This window comes from Rissa tridactyla, chromosome 4 (genome assembly GCF_028500815.1).
Source record: "Rissa tridactyla isolate bRisTri1 chromosome 4, bRisTri1.patW.cur.20221130, whole genome shotgun sequence".
NCBI classification, from domain to species: Eukaryota; Metazoa; Chordata; class Aves; order Charadriiformes; family Laridae; genus Rissa; species Rissa tridactyla.
The window spans coordinates 78,463,779-78,480,132 of NC_071469.1; the positions used below are offsets into that span (position 1 = coordinate 78,463,779).

General features: G+C 38.0%; 1 protein-coding gene across 2 annotated transcripts in view; it reads right to left on the reverse strand.

Annotated features, from left to right (window-relative positions):
* Nucleotides 1-2,498: 2,498 nt before the first annotated feature.
* NKD1 (NKD inhibitor of WNT signaling pathway 1) overlaps nt 2,499-16,354 on the reverse strand; it is a 106,968-nt gene continuing 93,112 nt past the window's right edge. For both annotated transcript variants that reach the window (XM_054200249.1, XM_054200247.1), the window contains 4 exons: nt 9,660-9,807; nt 8,512-8,596; nt 4,349-4,479; nt 2,499-3,565 (listed from right to left, as the gene is read on the reverse strand). In XM_054200249.1, coding sequence (XP_054056224.1) covers nt 2,991-3,565; nt 4,349-4,479; nt 8,512-8,596; nt 9,660-9,807 — 939 coding nt within the window. In that variant the 3' untranslated portion in view covers nt 2,499-2,990. The remainder of the gene's footprint in view (nt 3,566-4,348; nt 4,480-8,511; nt 8,597-9,659; nt 9,808-16,354) is intronic.

Sequence of the window (16,354 nt, forward strand, 5' to 3'; positions counted from 1 at the left end):
GAGGAAATATACTTTCTGAGCTAGTAAAACTTTAATTAACAGGGGGTTCTCTTGGCACAGTTTTTGCTGTTAAATAAATAAAGCATTTAGTCAAAACCATCTATATTTACTATACAAAATACTGAAAAGCAAACATTTTGAAAAGATACAGAAATTTAAGGTTCTGTGAAAAGAAACTGTGCTACATGTTATTCACACTTCATACACGTAACACAACTGCAACACAGTATTTAGATACTGTACGTTCATACATGGCTGGTGTAAAGTCTTAGTACGGGGATGCCACGTTATTAAAATGTATTTGTATTTCACAGAATCTGGGCAAGGCAGAATTTGTCTTTTGACTCTCCAAATATAATAAACCAAAGCAAATCAATGCAAGGTTGTATCCAATGGTCAGTCGTGTTACATTTCCGAGTTCACTTGGCACAACCGGTACTGCTTTTCAATCTGGTGGGGTTTCACTATGGTGCTGTTATCTTTTCCAGCGAAATATCTTTGGATGAAAGAGCATTTATGCCCCTTTGCTGCCCCTTCTTAGAAAAGCCCACAGTTCTGAAAACACTCGAGTTTTTCAGAACGTTTTCTGGTTTTCATCAACAATCTGTGTTAAAAAAATTGACTAAGAAACAATTCCCACCTCCCAGTCTTTCTGGCATATGCTCTACTGAAAAGAGAACAGCTTTAATTGCATCTTTAAAACAAATAGCATGGCATCCCTTCTTAGATGGAATGTACACTTGTGTGTTTGCATGCGGTATAACGTAAGTCACTTGAATACATCAGACTTTGTTAACACTATAATATAAATAAGCTTATTCCTTCTACTAGACATTTAAATGCCTTTTTTTTGCAGTCCATAATTATATATACATTGAAAAAGAATGATACACAAGCAGCAAAAAAGGCTTAGACTAGAACAACTCAGTGGTAACTAACCAAATTTGTGGCTTTTTCATATTTTCAATACAGAAAATTCTGCATATAAATATTTTTGGACTTTAGGAATTTTAAAAATAAACAGAACAGTATAGTTGTCACACAGATCAAACACATTTTAAAAACATTTTGTTAGAGTTAACAGAACACACTGTTGACAGCTAAAAAAATAAAATAAAATAAACCAGATTTTTAAAAGAGGACAATAAGTCTAAACAACTGCTGATCCAGGGAGACAAGAGATGGACCTAATTACCACGAAGCAGTGATTCTATTCCAATTCCACAAGAAGGCAAGGCTTTCCACTTTTCTTTAAAAGTTGATGTCTCCATGTTCTTAGAAAGGACAATGTCCCTCTAAAACTGGTCAGCAGGAAGGTAATATCCCATTTTGGACTGATCAAAACTCTAGTCAGAAAAAAAATACCCTAATCATAAAGGGCTTATAATAATGTGGGATAGTTACATTTTACAATATATACTATAGACAAAATACCACAACATTTAAAATAATTAAAACCAAAAGCAAATATGTTTATAGAACAATTATGTTTTTATGTGAGGAGTTCTCTACTTTAAAGTTCCAAAAGCAACGTAGGTGTTTTTCAGTCACTTTCTACCTGCAAAATGGTGATCTGTACAAAACCCAATTGAATGGATTATAAATCTGGGCCCCTCAGAAAGTAAAACTTGAATGTACTGACCCTTGTTTTCACTTTTCCAATTTGCTTTTGACCTTCAAATTTCTCATCAGCCAGTAAGGTCTTGTGAGTATGGTCTCGTTCTCCTTCATGGAATGGAAGCCCTTTGATACAGAAAAAGTAGAAGAGGCCAGAATAATTGTGAATGATATTTTTTTACATGTTGAATTGTCTCTAAAATGGGGAAATTTAAATTGGAGGCACCTAAGAAAATGCCACGGCATATATTTGTAAAAAGTCACTGTTGTGGAAAAAAAAATTATAATGTTAATATTCAAACCACAGATTTCTAAAACACAACAAAATGTACCTGAGAGTGTGCATATTTATATATATATATATATTTATATTTATATTTTATATATATTTGCCAACATTTAAAGTGAGAAAGTATATTTTCCTCAATTCTTTCTCAAAACAAAGAACTGTGGATTTAAACAAAACAAAACTCCCAAACAATCCCTCTCCTTCCCAAACCCCCATGAATGATACTTATGGCCCAAGAACTAAAGTCTAGTGATGCTTTTGAAAACCCCATTTCACATCCTCCTCTTTTCAAATGGTTACCCCAAACAGAATGGAGAGTAAGCAAAAGAAAAACCAAAAATAAAAGAAGTATATTTAAATATTACCCAGTATATAACAGACTGTACTTGTGTCAGTGAAGAATCTCCAAGAAAATAAAGTGTAAGTTGTACAAATGTAGCTCTGTTGACAAGTATAGCTAATATTTCCTTGTCGTTATTAAGATAATTTGAAAGGATGTGAACACAAACAGGCTACATGAATGCAGTATATTAAAATCCCCCCCCGCCCCCCGCCCCCGTAGCACATTACAATCAATAAAAAGAAAATAAAATCTGAATAATACTAGAGGTAGCAGCTGTTTGTATTTTCTGTTATTCTGAGTATCTCTGGAGTCCAACCCTTTGAACATTGCTCCCCTGATAAAAGGCTTGTGTGCGATCAGCCGACATACAGCAGACTGGTAAGCTAGATGTCTGCAATAGTGTTTGAAGTATCTTTCCTACTACAATGGAAGTAGTACTTGTAAAGAAGTGCGTTGACGACCTGTATTAAATCACAGCTCAAAAAGCTATGGCTGTTTGCTGTTTTACAAGCCACTTTAAAAAAAAAAAAAAATCCACAAGGTGTTTAAGTAAGCTATGCAGTTCCACAACATATAAATAGGGTAAGTTTCAAGAGTTCCATATAACCTCTAAAATATATGCTAGCTGAATATTAATGGAGTAACAATAATATTAATCATAGTAATGCCTTAGTTCTGGTATCACGAGAACACATTTCCTTCATATGGGATGATTCTTGGAGGATGCTGGTGGGATCTGTTTTATGTCTGGTAGAAGTGATGGTAGTGGTGGTGGTGCTCGTGGTGGTGGTGGTGTTCGTGTCTTTGTATCATTTGTCCAACTTGGCCTTCATATAAAATGACTGTGGGCAGGTCTCTCACATGCTCCTTTTCCACAACTGTCCCTGGAGACTGAAAGGTTTTGCACATTTGATGATTCTCCTTCGCTCTCTGCTTATGCTTCTTGTGAACCTGCTGAGATTGCAAGGGGAGGTAAGGAAGATTGTGACCCACCCGTGCAGTTGGGGAAGCCATTGGCACGGGCGCCCCTTGAAAAGGTTTATTTCTTACTGCCCTTCCAGAATGCATAGGGGCAACGTTTTTGCCCTGGGCCTTGGGAGACCTCACAAAGTGCTTGTTTGAGTCCTGGTTCCGGAGCCTCTGTTGGATTTCTGCAATCTTGGCATACGAACTCTCAGCCAGATTGATGTGGCTCGGATCCACCACTTGAGATTTCCTATGGTGAGCATGGAAGGTTTCAGGTTCATGAGAACGCGATCTAGTCTGATTCACAACTCTGCTTGGTGGGTCATGTTTTTGAGCTGCTGGAGGAGATCCTAGGAAATAACAAGCTGAGTTAGTCATCTAGTATTTCAAAGTTTTAATTAGTAGCATGCAGTTGGCAGGAATAGCATTAATCGGCAGAGTGAATTTTTCCTAAGGAAATGAATGCAATTATAGCTGTCTAGTTTAATTACATTTAATAATTCTGACTAGTAAATAATACAATCACAAATACACATACATATCTATATAAGAGAGTGTGTGTGTGTGTATGTGTGTGGGGGTGTGTGTGTATAAAAGTGTTTACATTACCTTCTCTTGGTCATCATCTATCTGAAATTCACCAAAATAACTGAGAGTGGAATAGTAAAATCTTGGCAGAAGACAGGCAAAGGGAGGAAATCCAAATCCCTTTAATTTGGGTACAGAAGCCAAAATTCCACGTTTGAACCCACATTCTCCGATTTTTGGGTCAGTAGTGAGTACAAAGTATGTGCTGGTATCACCTTGGGAACGAGCTCCAACATCCAAAAATTAGTCCTCGCCTCACCCATAGACTAAACGTAATAATTTAGATGTAAAGATTGTTCTCCTAGGCTCACCTCCAAGTTTAGCTACACAAACAAGTACTTCAAAGCAGGCTTGCAGCACATTAGCCACTCTGTTGTGATACCACCTTCATCAGTAATTATCTTGCAGTATTCACACAGGCCTATTCCTTCCAATATGTTCACTACAGACCAATCACACAGGTTCCCAATTCACTGCCCCTGATGTGGAACATGCAACTGAAGAAAGAAAAGATGAAAAGGTTGCAACACAAATTACCAAATTACCTGGCCCAAACTTTGATGTGTAGTTTTCTATTCCTGCAAGATCCAAATAGTGGTTTCTCCTTTCAATGTTCTCATCAACACAATGACGATAGCACCCACTTTGCTCTGGATTGTTCTCACTCTGGTGATATCTGTCAGCAGCAAGCAAAATTATAGTTCAGCAGAACTTCTTTAAAGTTGTTATCACCATCTGCAAACCAACAACTAATGGCCTCTTTGAAGTGACAGGAGTTGCTCACAAAGAAACAACAAACGCATGAAATTCTGGATGACTGGATTTGCTAAGTCGACAGGCCTGAACTGACTGTTCTTTCTCCTCATTTAAATTGACCCCAATGTTGCAAAGCGAAGGAGGCTTTCAAATTGCATCACACACGCAAAAACAAATAAAAATCCTCCTAGAGTTTATTGCATTCTGTCTTAGGGCCAAACCATTCAACGGATTCTCTAATTTGGACATGCCAAAGAAAACCTGCTGTTTGATTCATGGCTGTTCCCACCGCTGTCAGGAAGCGCCGGGGTAAGTCTCGTGTCAGATAAACATTCACGTGTATCTGCTTCAGAAAGACAGGCAACAGCAGAGCTGTGGTAACTAGAGAGAGCCTGTGCAGAGAAGGTGTTGGTACGGCACCCAGAGATAACCACTGCTTTCCAAAATACAATTAATAAGGTCGGATCAGCCACTGGGTTCAGAATCTCGACTCCTTTTCCTGCTCAGCTTTGCAATTTTATTTATAGCAGAACTATTTCCTGAGAATGAATATCTGAAATACCATTCATTTATGAGGCAGAAAAAAAATAAGGCAGAGGTTTACAGTATTGTAGCCCGTAATGCTGAACAATTTAATTCAGCAATTTAAATGGATGTCTGCAGATATGAACAATATTTTCAATATAACAAACAGGATAAGCAGAAAACTCTTGATTAAATCACTGCCTGTCATTCAGGTAGTTCAGTCTCCAAGACCACAACACAGGTTTTTTTCTTCCTCTGTGCGATTGCACGGATGTCAACCTAAGACCAGAGCTTGGCCTTGCATCCTACAGCAGTTGCTAAACATGGGCTCCGCACTGCACGGTGCCCAGTACTCCGCTTTTACACTATTCACACATTTCCAGGTTTCCAGAGGCTGCTGATCCCATTGAGCTTTGGCACCAACTGCTTTCCTGGTCTAGCGCAGTACTGTTCAGGGACATTACAGAACTGAGTCCCCTGTGTCTCTGTCAGACACAGGTCTACAGTTTCTTTGATAAAAGTCACAAGACTTGACCTACCTGGAAGATAATTTTTGCTCTACTTTGATAGAGGTAGAGTCTCCTGGATGGAGGAGAGTCTGCCTGGAAAGCAGGTAAGCTTTACAGACTCTGAGTCAGCTTTGAACCCCAGAAGTGACGTGGCATACTGTCAAAAAAAGGGAATGTCCAGATATTCTTTATTTTTTTGGATACATAGCCAATTGGTACCTTTCCTGCCTCAGACACACCTTTACAGGTTGGTTACACTTTAGCAAGTCAACATAAAATATCTCTGGGACTAGAACCTGGCTAACTGAAGTTGCCAAGCATGACTTGCCTACGGAAACCATTGGGACCTGCACGCATGTGCTGAAGAAAAAGCACATTTAACCCAGAAAATACGTTATTGGGTTTGATCCAACACAATTAAGCAACACTGTACACAGCACTGTTGAAAACTAAGTTAACAGGGAACCTGGGTTTTTGTTACTGTAATAAATTCCATCTCTCATCAAGACAGTGAAGAAAAACTATGCCAGTACTGCCACAGCCCTGCATCCTAATAGCTTTCTTGCATGCGAGATGACATTCAGCAATACTCATAAAAATATAGACAGTGAAGCAATTATCTACTGATGAGAGATATGCTCCACTGTCAAAGAGAACTTGAAGTACTGAGAACTGAGAAGTCTGGCATCCAGCCCCACAATGCTCTCCTGCATACACACAGGAGGACACAGGCATGCATCAACCTTGCATCAAGCACAGGGTGTTAAAAATATACAGTGGCTTTATTGTTTTTTTGGTTTGGTTGTGTTTTTAATAAAAAAGGCATCTGCTTAAGTGTTTGTGGAGTGTGTGAAAGCCCCGTCTAAAATTCCCACACTGGAGTGTCATTCTGATGCTAATAAGCACAGAGCAATATAGTAGGTAAGGGGAATAGAGCAGCAATAGAGAGCAGGGGAGAAAAATGCACGGACATTTCCCGAAAGCTACACTCACTGATAACAGAGTTTAAGCCACTCAGGGAGAAATCACTTAAGCAGGAAAGAAAGAAAGAGTGAGAATATTTATCTGTGGGTAAAAGGAAGATCTTTTAGAGGCTGGCATGCATCATATTTTCTCTGTTGTGCTAAATGAAATATGAACTAGAACGGCATGAAGATACCCAATCTACAAAGTTGCTGCCAGTGCTCTTCCACCACTAATTTTATACCACACATGCCAGACAAGCTAGCTATGAATCTAGTTAGTTGATCTTGATACTTGTATTAGCCCTACAGGTGAAAACTCCTGCCTGTAGCTTCCACCAGATGAAAAACCTAACCCATCTATCTCCCACCTTCAGGATAAAAACATTTCTATCCATTTTATCTTGAATATTAATCACATCTTGCCTAGAATTCCTAAGTGACCAAATCTGTGAAATGTGTGCACTTCTCACAAGTCCTTGTTGCCGCTTTCAAAGGGGAAACCTGTGCATTAACATCGTGAGATTCCAATATGAGCCTCAGGGAGCTTTCCTGGGGGTCAGCAATCTGGCCAGAGTGCACAAACACCCCTGGAACATACACAGCGTGAACAGGGCATTCTTTGTCCTGTCCACATTTAATGAGATGCAACAAGAACTGTCAGATGCCGACAGCTGTCTGATGCCGATCTGCTCAGCTCAAGATACAGGTTTGTCCTGTTGAGGAAGCCTCTAACCAAAGGGATGAAAAGGACAAACGCAGCAGAGCCAAGATTCTTCCCCAATATTTGATGCCCCCATGACCGTGGATTTAAGTGGAAATGGCTGCTGTTCATAACCCCACAACATTTGCAAAACCAGGACTTTAAGGCGGATGGGAGGGGGGGCTTCAAACTGACAGGGGATTTTTGCAATAGATTATCAAACAAAACCCATCCATTAAATTCACACAGGGCAGACCTTTGCTAACAGGCATAGGGAATCCGAACACCACATCTAGGCCAGCAAGCAAAACCACGGAGTATTGTTTAGTTCACGTGGAGTGTTCTTTAGCTCAAAAAAGATTTTGTACAGAGTTGCTAACAGAAGATTAGAAGTCATTATAGTCTTTTTTTAATCTGAAATTTGACTGTACTGGGATTTATTCACTGGGATAACTCACTAGCATTTTCACTCTATCCAAAAAAGGGAGGCACAGTTTTGTTGTCATTTTTAATAAAACTGACTGCTCCTTTCTCCTGATAAATTTATTAAACTAAATACATGTATTTGGACAAATATCCCTAAATCCAAGAAAAGCCAAAACTGGATTTTTTTTTTCAATTTGTATCTGAAGAAACAAATGTAACTAATGATTCAGTGTCGTTACTCTAGCATCTCAGCAAACACTTCCCTCTGTCTCAACATGAAACGTAAAATCCTAAAACAAATCAAACCTATACATCAAAATGACCTATTTGGAGCAACTAATCTACTTTAAAATGCATCAAAATTACCTGCTTTTGATTTGTTTTGCTATCCATTAAAATACCAAATTCAGAAAAGGAGTAGCACACCTATGTGTGACCAAGAGATTAACATTTTTCTTAGCTGTAAAAAATTTTAATACTTGAAAAATACATTGAAAATTATTATCACATACTCTGAAGTTCAGTGCAGGTAATAGCTATCATGTAGGTAGACCTCATCTAAAAAACACTGCATGTCCTCCAAAGAGCAAAGAGAAGAAGAAAATTTGAGTAACGCGTGCTACAGATTTGGGTTTTTTGGTTTTGTTTTAATATAGAAAGTATTCACCCATGGAATCTGCTGATGGTTCCACAGTGAAAAATCCTGTAATTCCTCTATTTTAACATATTTCTTTAAAACAAAGCAAGTGAGCAGGCAAGAAATCAGCGGTTGAGGTTTCCTCAGAGGTAGCCAGTGCCTGTCAGGGGACAAGTTTCTTTCCCCTTACCTGAGAGAAGCCCGCTGCTTCTTCTCAGAGCTTCTTACTTCTTCATTAGCTTTGCTTTCAGCTCTATGCCTGGCACTCTGCAAATCTGCCAACAAGAGAAAGTACATTATTCTCACATTACTGTCCTAGCTGATCAGCATAACTAACATGCTGCATTGCAAATACATTTTTTCTTGTTGGTAGATCAAGACACAACGTATCATTTCGTGTAACCTTCTCAAAAGTGCTTTTGTCCGCACGACAGATTTTAGGCAGACATAACCTTGGCTGTAGGACATTAGTCAGGGTTAGGCTGCAAGCCATGTGGCACGTTAAATGGAACCACATTTGCAGTGATATACTTGTCCCTCAGGAGGGCTCGGTACTTCGGAGCTTGATGCTGTACTAATGCATCACGTAGCTCCCCAGCCGTGCAAATTTGTTTACGGCTGCATGAGACTGAGTGGAAGTACATACTAAACAACAAGGCAACAAGGCTCTCCTTTTGGATAAGGTGCCCACATTTTCTACTGAAGTATTACTTTTATACTTTTAAAATACTTTAAAGTATTTTAGTTTAGTACTACGTTCTCTACTGAAGTAATTATGCTCGTATAACTATTATTAGAGTGAATATAAGATGAATAAGCCATCAGAATATAAGACATTTTACAATGGCAGACTCTGCCAGTACAGAAAAACGTGCAATTTTTATGCATAGATTCATAAAGGTTACTTATTTAATGGTTTGTTTTTATCCAGTAGCAGCGAGAGCTATGCACTTGCAAAAAACATTTTATACCACTACCCCTGTTTCAACACAAACTGGGCGCTGTAATATCAGGTGAGTTAAAGTGGTACAAGTCAAAAAGGCCTTAAATCTGCCTTGCAGTACACAAAGACAATTACACAACATACGGGTTATCGCTGCTGCCAAGAGGAAACAATCAATAAGGAGAGGCAACCCTAATTTGCTTAAGAGACACTGAAAGGAGGGCAGGCAATTTTGTACCCGAGATCTTAAAACAGGTTCATGGAGTTTAAAACACCCACGTAATTATTTGCCTTTAAGTATATATTTATTTGCATTAACAAAATACAAAGAGGTATTTTTAAGGGATTCTTGAAGTTTTTTGTATTTTTTCCAATGGCTGATCGCACATCCTTACCAGTATGATTTAACAAGATGCTCTTCTTCTTCTGGCTGCCATCTGGTGCCACAGTAAGTTTCACTCGCAGAGTTTTGCTGGAACTAGGAGAATGGTTTACTGATGCATCAACTACCTCATAGATGGTATGAAGCAAGCTGGTAATATCCTATAGTTGGATTGAAACACAAAGAGATACGCTATTGTGAAAATGGTATGAAACCTACAGCTTTGATACTTATAACTATGTTAGCCTTGGGACTATTAAACTCTGAAATATCCTCAGAAATCACTGAATTTAAAAGAGCAGAACTTGCACAGACCCTTACAAGAAAGGATTCATTTCTCTTTTCTGTTAACCCCCATTTTTATTAATGTAGACTGTAATATAACTCACAGACACAGAAGGGAATGATTCAAGTGCATCCATATTCTTCTTCATCAAATGGCATAAGATTTATGAAAAGGGGCAAACCAGATCAAAACAATAATAAAAGCACAAGGTATTCAGGTTTCCCAAACTGTGAATCAGCAAAATTCTGTCCTGCCTTTTCTTTTTTTTGGTTTCAACAGAACCCAGGGATAACCATTCATACTGCACTAGACATAGAGTTCACATGACCCAAACAACTACAGTAATTGAAGAAAACCTCAGACATTAAAGTCCTACTACTTCTTGGGGTTTTTTTCTTGGGATAGTTAAATAGTTGATTATATAGAGAAAAACCACTAAGAGAAGTGGCAGAACTATAAACCCCCGATTTGGAAATAAATGACATCTGAATGTCGCTCTACCATATGCATATCGGGGTCTAGCTTTTTTTGTAAAATTCAAACCTGTTCTAAATTTACATTTTTGAACAGCAGAGATTATTCAGTCAGGCCCATTACAGAACATTCTTCACACGTCTCTTTCTTTGAAGGCAAGGGGACGTGAACAAATGCTTACATGTGTGGCTGTATCAGAAAGAACACTAGCTAAATTCAATAAGCCAAGTGTTTCAAACAGGAGAAGCACTGTTTAGTAGCTGGTGATGCTCAAAGATGTCTCTGGTTGATCTAATCCAGCCAGGGTCAAATAGGGTACTCCCTTAAATTGCCAGGATGAAAAGGAGATCTCTTGATTCACTGTTTTTCCTTGAAGGGATTTCACCCAAATTGATCTTGGGCACCAACCTAAGGCCAAAGCATACTGATCCTTGCACGCGATAAAACATCCCATTCAACGTATACCTGAGAATTTTTCCAAGCTGGTCTTCCTATTCCTTGATCTATCCTAGTACCTAAGCTCTTTCCAAATGCCGGAGAGCACAAAGGAAATCTAAATCATACTTTCTTAAGTATAACTGGGCCTGAGGATTAAGAGTCAGGTCTGTAAAAATTCAAAACCTCTACAAGTCTTCCTTTGCCCTTAACAATGGCAGCCTGAAGTTTAGTATGCCTCAACAGGTCTCAGTACTTCAGTAGTCAATATACTACACGGTCCTCGTTATCTAACCAGCTTTAAAGGTGATGCAGAAATATTAATTTCTACTCACAGAGAATTTAGGGAAATACTGACCTTATGGGCCAGGACAGTAGATGATTTTCCAGCTCAACAGGCAGAATGAATAACTAAATCCTAGGCAGTCCAGAGTTTGTCTTAACATTTACCCTCTCTAACTTTTCTGCATTCAGTGGAATTTCTCCATACTTGTGAGTTCAAGACAACATTCATTAAAAAAGAGGTAAATTTTACTTCCCCACTGAAATATTTTTTTCTGCCATTTCCACAAGGGTCTCTGTATATGGGCTGTTACTACCGTGTCAGTAGATGCTTTCCATCCTTTTGACAAGAACCACTGCCTAAAGCTTGAATGAGGGAGAGACTGCTCAGTGACACTCTGGTGGACACCTCACAGCTTTTTAATACATTTCATTTCTCACACTTCCACTCTAATTTGAAACCTAGCCAGACCTCTAAATAGGCACAGACATATCTGACAGCCAGCTTGAAGGGCTAGATTTTTATTTCATCTATGAGAAAAACCTAACCAAGCAATAAAATAAACAGACCAACAAACAAAACATATCTGTTGCTTTATACACCCTTCATAAATTATCTTCTAGGACCCTTGTGCTATAATCCTACACCTCAATAAGCCAAACCTTCCCATTCAGCAGAATACTTAAGCACCATATTTATTCTTACAGGCCCTCATACACTCAGCACTTTGGTGAATGGAGCCTTTCCCACACGTTCCTTAACAAGTGGTGGTTAGCCAACATGGCATCTATCCACACAAGGCTACTATCAAGAAGTTATTATCAACACTTTCATTCACAATAATCAGTCCCCCTTCCTTTTTTCATCTATGCCAGATGTTTGTACAAGCTCATCGTATTTTAACTTCAATAGGCAAAGACAAAACCTCTTTACTCCCACTGTCCTTTTACATGACTTTTTCCCAGTGATGAGGTCTAACTTTCTAACTGGCACACAATCTGGCCCTTGTGTTCTGTAAGGGTCTTTCTCAACAAGCCACTTGACTCAGGAGTTTAAAAGCACTCCGAAACGTTGTGAAGGAAGGCCAGATGTAACGTTTGTGTGACACATACTTGGCAAGTCAGAAATATGTGCATGCATGTATCCATGAGGACAATTTACATCTCTCAGCCAAACAGGTCTGAATTAACCCAAATTAACGTCCAGGCTCCAAGCAGCTTAAGAGGCGGCACAGAGGCATCAGGACACTTTGTGGCCTTACGCTCTGCTGCCTGGGCATTTCGTTGCATGTTTAATACCCAGCTTCCTCCACAACAATCTGAACTGCTTTGTCTTCTGGCACTGAATGAACGCGGTCGTCAGACTGGATGTATACCAAGATCGAGGTTAGGGATATCCATAAGTAACCGCTTAATGCTTATGCTGATCTTTTAAATACCAACATCAACATTTTTTATTATAGGATTCATTTACTTGTGGTCCTCATTTAGGGTTGGAAATTCCAGCAAGCTGACAGCTCTGATTCGGTTAAACAAGTCTGCTTGGGTCATTCGCTACTCTCTCATCTACCGAGGTCCTGGCCAAGAAGGTACCAGCTACAAGGCTCCTTGAACCTCCTGGTGCTTTCCAGTTATTGCTTCACAATTATAAAATACAAATTCCTGAGGCATTCCTGGTAGGAGTGGTCTTCGCCAACGAGTTTTGAATGGTGACTAAAACTACCTTCTTATAGCCCTTTTTTGGCAGCTAATATGGTAACGGCTTCTTGTCAAATTAGTAGCACTAGACCATTAAAATCTATGTTACAAAATTTGTATTTTACAGTTATGTCTATATTTACCCCCAAAAGAATTTTTGTCTTCCCGTAGCCTGCCAGGAGACTGAAGCAATTTATGTTCCCCTTGAAAGCTGTCCCACGGAACATTTTCTGCATTTAAAATCCTTAAAGAACTGCCTAAAACCATTGACACAGCTTCACCTTCTACACACCAGCTTGTGCATTTCACTGTCCTCAAGAAATTTAGCATCAAAGATCAAGAATAAAAGCTAGTTCCACTTTCCTCTCTTCTGGTACACCAGCCAGCACAGCACGTCTCAGAGACCACCTACCAAAAATCTAACTTTTCTGCACAATGGATTAGGATTTTTGTAAGTCACATAATTTACCAACTGCTTTGCTTAAGACTGCTTGGCACTTCCCGTACATTCCCCCCCACACTTCATCCCACATTTCTCTAACTTCCTCCCTTTTTACATGAAAAATATACAATAACAGATTTTTCAGTGCTTCCCCTTTTTCCAAAAATATAATTTGCTTGGGTTTTTTTAACTGAAATGTACCTTTAAAGCATTTCTAGTTAAAAATCATTGTGGATTTTTAAATTACTATATTAAATGGGTAAAGAGAAATTAGAAATATAAAAAATAAAATAAAATAGAATAAAATAAAATAAAATAAAATAAAATAAAATAATAAAATAAAATAAAATAAAATAAAATAAAATAAAATAAAAATAAAATAAATTTCTCTCCTTTCTCTCCTTTGTAGCAAAGGGATTATATTAAGAGGGGAAGTAGCCTGCATGAATCTGCCTAACTTCCGAAGGGCTTCTAGTGTGCAGAATTTCTGCTGGGATAGCTAGTTTAATCAAGAAAAAAACCTGAAACTATGATATTTTTCCTCAAAGGGGAAAACAAATGCTTCCTGGGTAGTATCCAAACAGCCAGCACATGCCATACCCAGATTTGTGCCTTGCTTATTGAACGCTACAGTTGGTTTTTCCAGGGCTGAAGGATTTAACAGTGTTAATCTCTATGTTTTTCACATCCTATTTTATCAAGCAGCTAATACAACAAAGTATATTAAAAAGAGCAACTTTAATAAATTGCCAGAAATACTTGCATTAGAAATACTAAAAAGCAAACAGTGAAGGCCACACACGTGTGCTGCACTCACACACGCATCCGCAGAATACTTTACAGATCTCCAGTAGGAGATTAGCAGGAATTTAAAACGTTCAGAGAAACTAACGGGTCTGCAAAAAAGAACAAGAGCAAATGACACTGAAGCATTCTTCATTCTTTACAGAACTCATGTGACTGAGAAAGTTCCTATTCCAGGTATTAATTATATACTTCTAAGGATCATTAGTGGTAAAGGGATGACCCTATTTTTTCCAGTATTAGCATAGCTTATCATCATAGGACTAGTTAGCAAATTAGAGATTCTGTAAAGGAAACTAAGAGGCTTTTCCAGTGGAATTAATTTCCCAAAATGAGATATTTGCACAAAAATTAAAAAAAAAAAATAAAGAAAACCCGCAAAACAAACAAATCTCAAACAACACAACAACAACACCACCACCACAACCAACCCCACTGAGTGTAATAACACTGAAAGAAAACATTCAGTATGATTCTTTGTAACTTGTCTAAGAGGCATGTTTTTGGCTTCCCTCAAAACTAAAAGAGAAAGTCAGATTTTCTCTTAATATTTCTCTCTGGCATAAATGCACCAAATCTAATGGCCAAAATGATGTCTCCTCTGATACAGACAGACATTACTCCTCTGTCTGTTGGTTGCATTGCTGCTTCTATATCATGAGTTCATACAATGTTAACAAACACACGAAAAACCAGCAAATTTCAAGATAAGGGTCAGGCTGATGAACAGTAGCCCCAGAAAAGCCAGTATCCTTCCCCAAGACAAAGATTTGGTGCTGACTTCTGAATACAGAAATAACCTCAAACCTTTTCATCCATTACAGAGGATATGAGCAAAAATAACTAAAAAGGGAAAGAAAAAAAAAAAAAAGAAAGGAAACGTAAGAGGAAAAATTGGGTATTTAATGTAAGATACAAAGAACATTTTTAGCATTAAAAATGCATGAAGAGAAATGTCAATATCAGTTCATTACCTTTCCCTCAGAAAAAGAAAAGTACAAATGTCTTATTTGTACTTTGTTTGTAGTCTGATTTTTACATACAGCAGGATGTTTTTATTGCAACATCAGCTTTGTTTGATCACATACGTTTTTGAATCATTCTTATTTGGAACCTGAAAGGAGCTTCACTTGCTATCTACTGAACAACTAGTCTAGAAGAAATTCCCTTTTTTAACTCCTGACAAGCAACTTCCTTCTGTGCTTATTCCTGTGCAGTCTCTCACCAAAGAAACCCAATTTTCCAAGAAAGAGCTGATTGCAAAAAAAAAAAAAAAAGAAAGCTAGTGTTTATGAAGTATAATTACATTCAGAGAGCTCAATATAAAACCTCACGGATCAAAACACATTAGTTCAATTATCCAAGTTTCAAGTCTGATTACAAATATTCGTGTGAAGATAATTACAGTGCAGCTGTCAGTTCTAAAAGGCCTGTAGTACATAATGAATTGTCCTCTTATGGCTTGTGGAATGAAGGGAAACATTATTAGCCAAGTTTTGTAATATACATATTAGAGCAGGAAAAGTTATCTCCCACTACTCCAAAAGGACTGAAAAATGGTCGTCTTCTATGACAGAAAAAGTAGTAGTTCAATAACACACAGTAATGCTAATTTTATAATTTGCTATCCCAATAATTATGCTTTCATAATGGGTGTATCTCTTCAAGAAGCATGACTAGATCTGAATTTCTAATTATAAGGACTACGGAATAAGTCATACAGACTCTAGGAAGAAATCAAAGCACTATTAAGTTCTGAAGATGTTGTTAAGATCCAGAAAAAATTTCACCAAGATGGAATTTGAATGCTCTTGCAGTGATCTGTCATTGTGTGAAATCCAAGGGATATTTTATCCAGTAACTAAATCCATATCTTATTTACAATTTTCAAACATTCTAATGAAAAAAACATTTAGTCCGCTTGTAAAATTGCACCCCACCTACATGTCTCTTAGAAACTTATTTAACACTGCGTATTCCTTTGGACACTCTCTGGACATGAAGTCCATTGTTTTAAACACAATGACTTTGAATCAAATGAAATGAATGTGGGTGGGCAAGTCACTTCCTCTTCCAGCGTCTCACTTTTCCAACGTTAAAAACAAGAATGATAAGGCTGACTTCTTTTTGTAAAGTACCTCAAGGTCTACAGATAGAAATCTGACTTAAGAAATTTCATCTCTCTGTTAAATCCGGCTATAAATCCAGGAGACATTAAAGTGAAATTTTCAAAGAAGGCGAAAAGTCCACGCTAAGCTTTTCTCACAAGAACACCGGACCTTTGTTT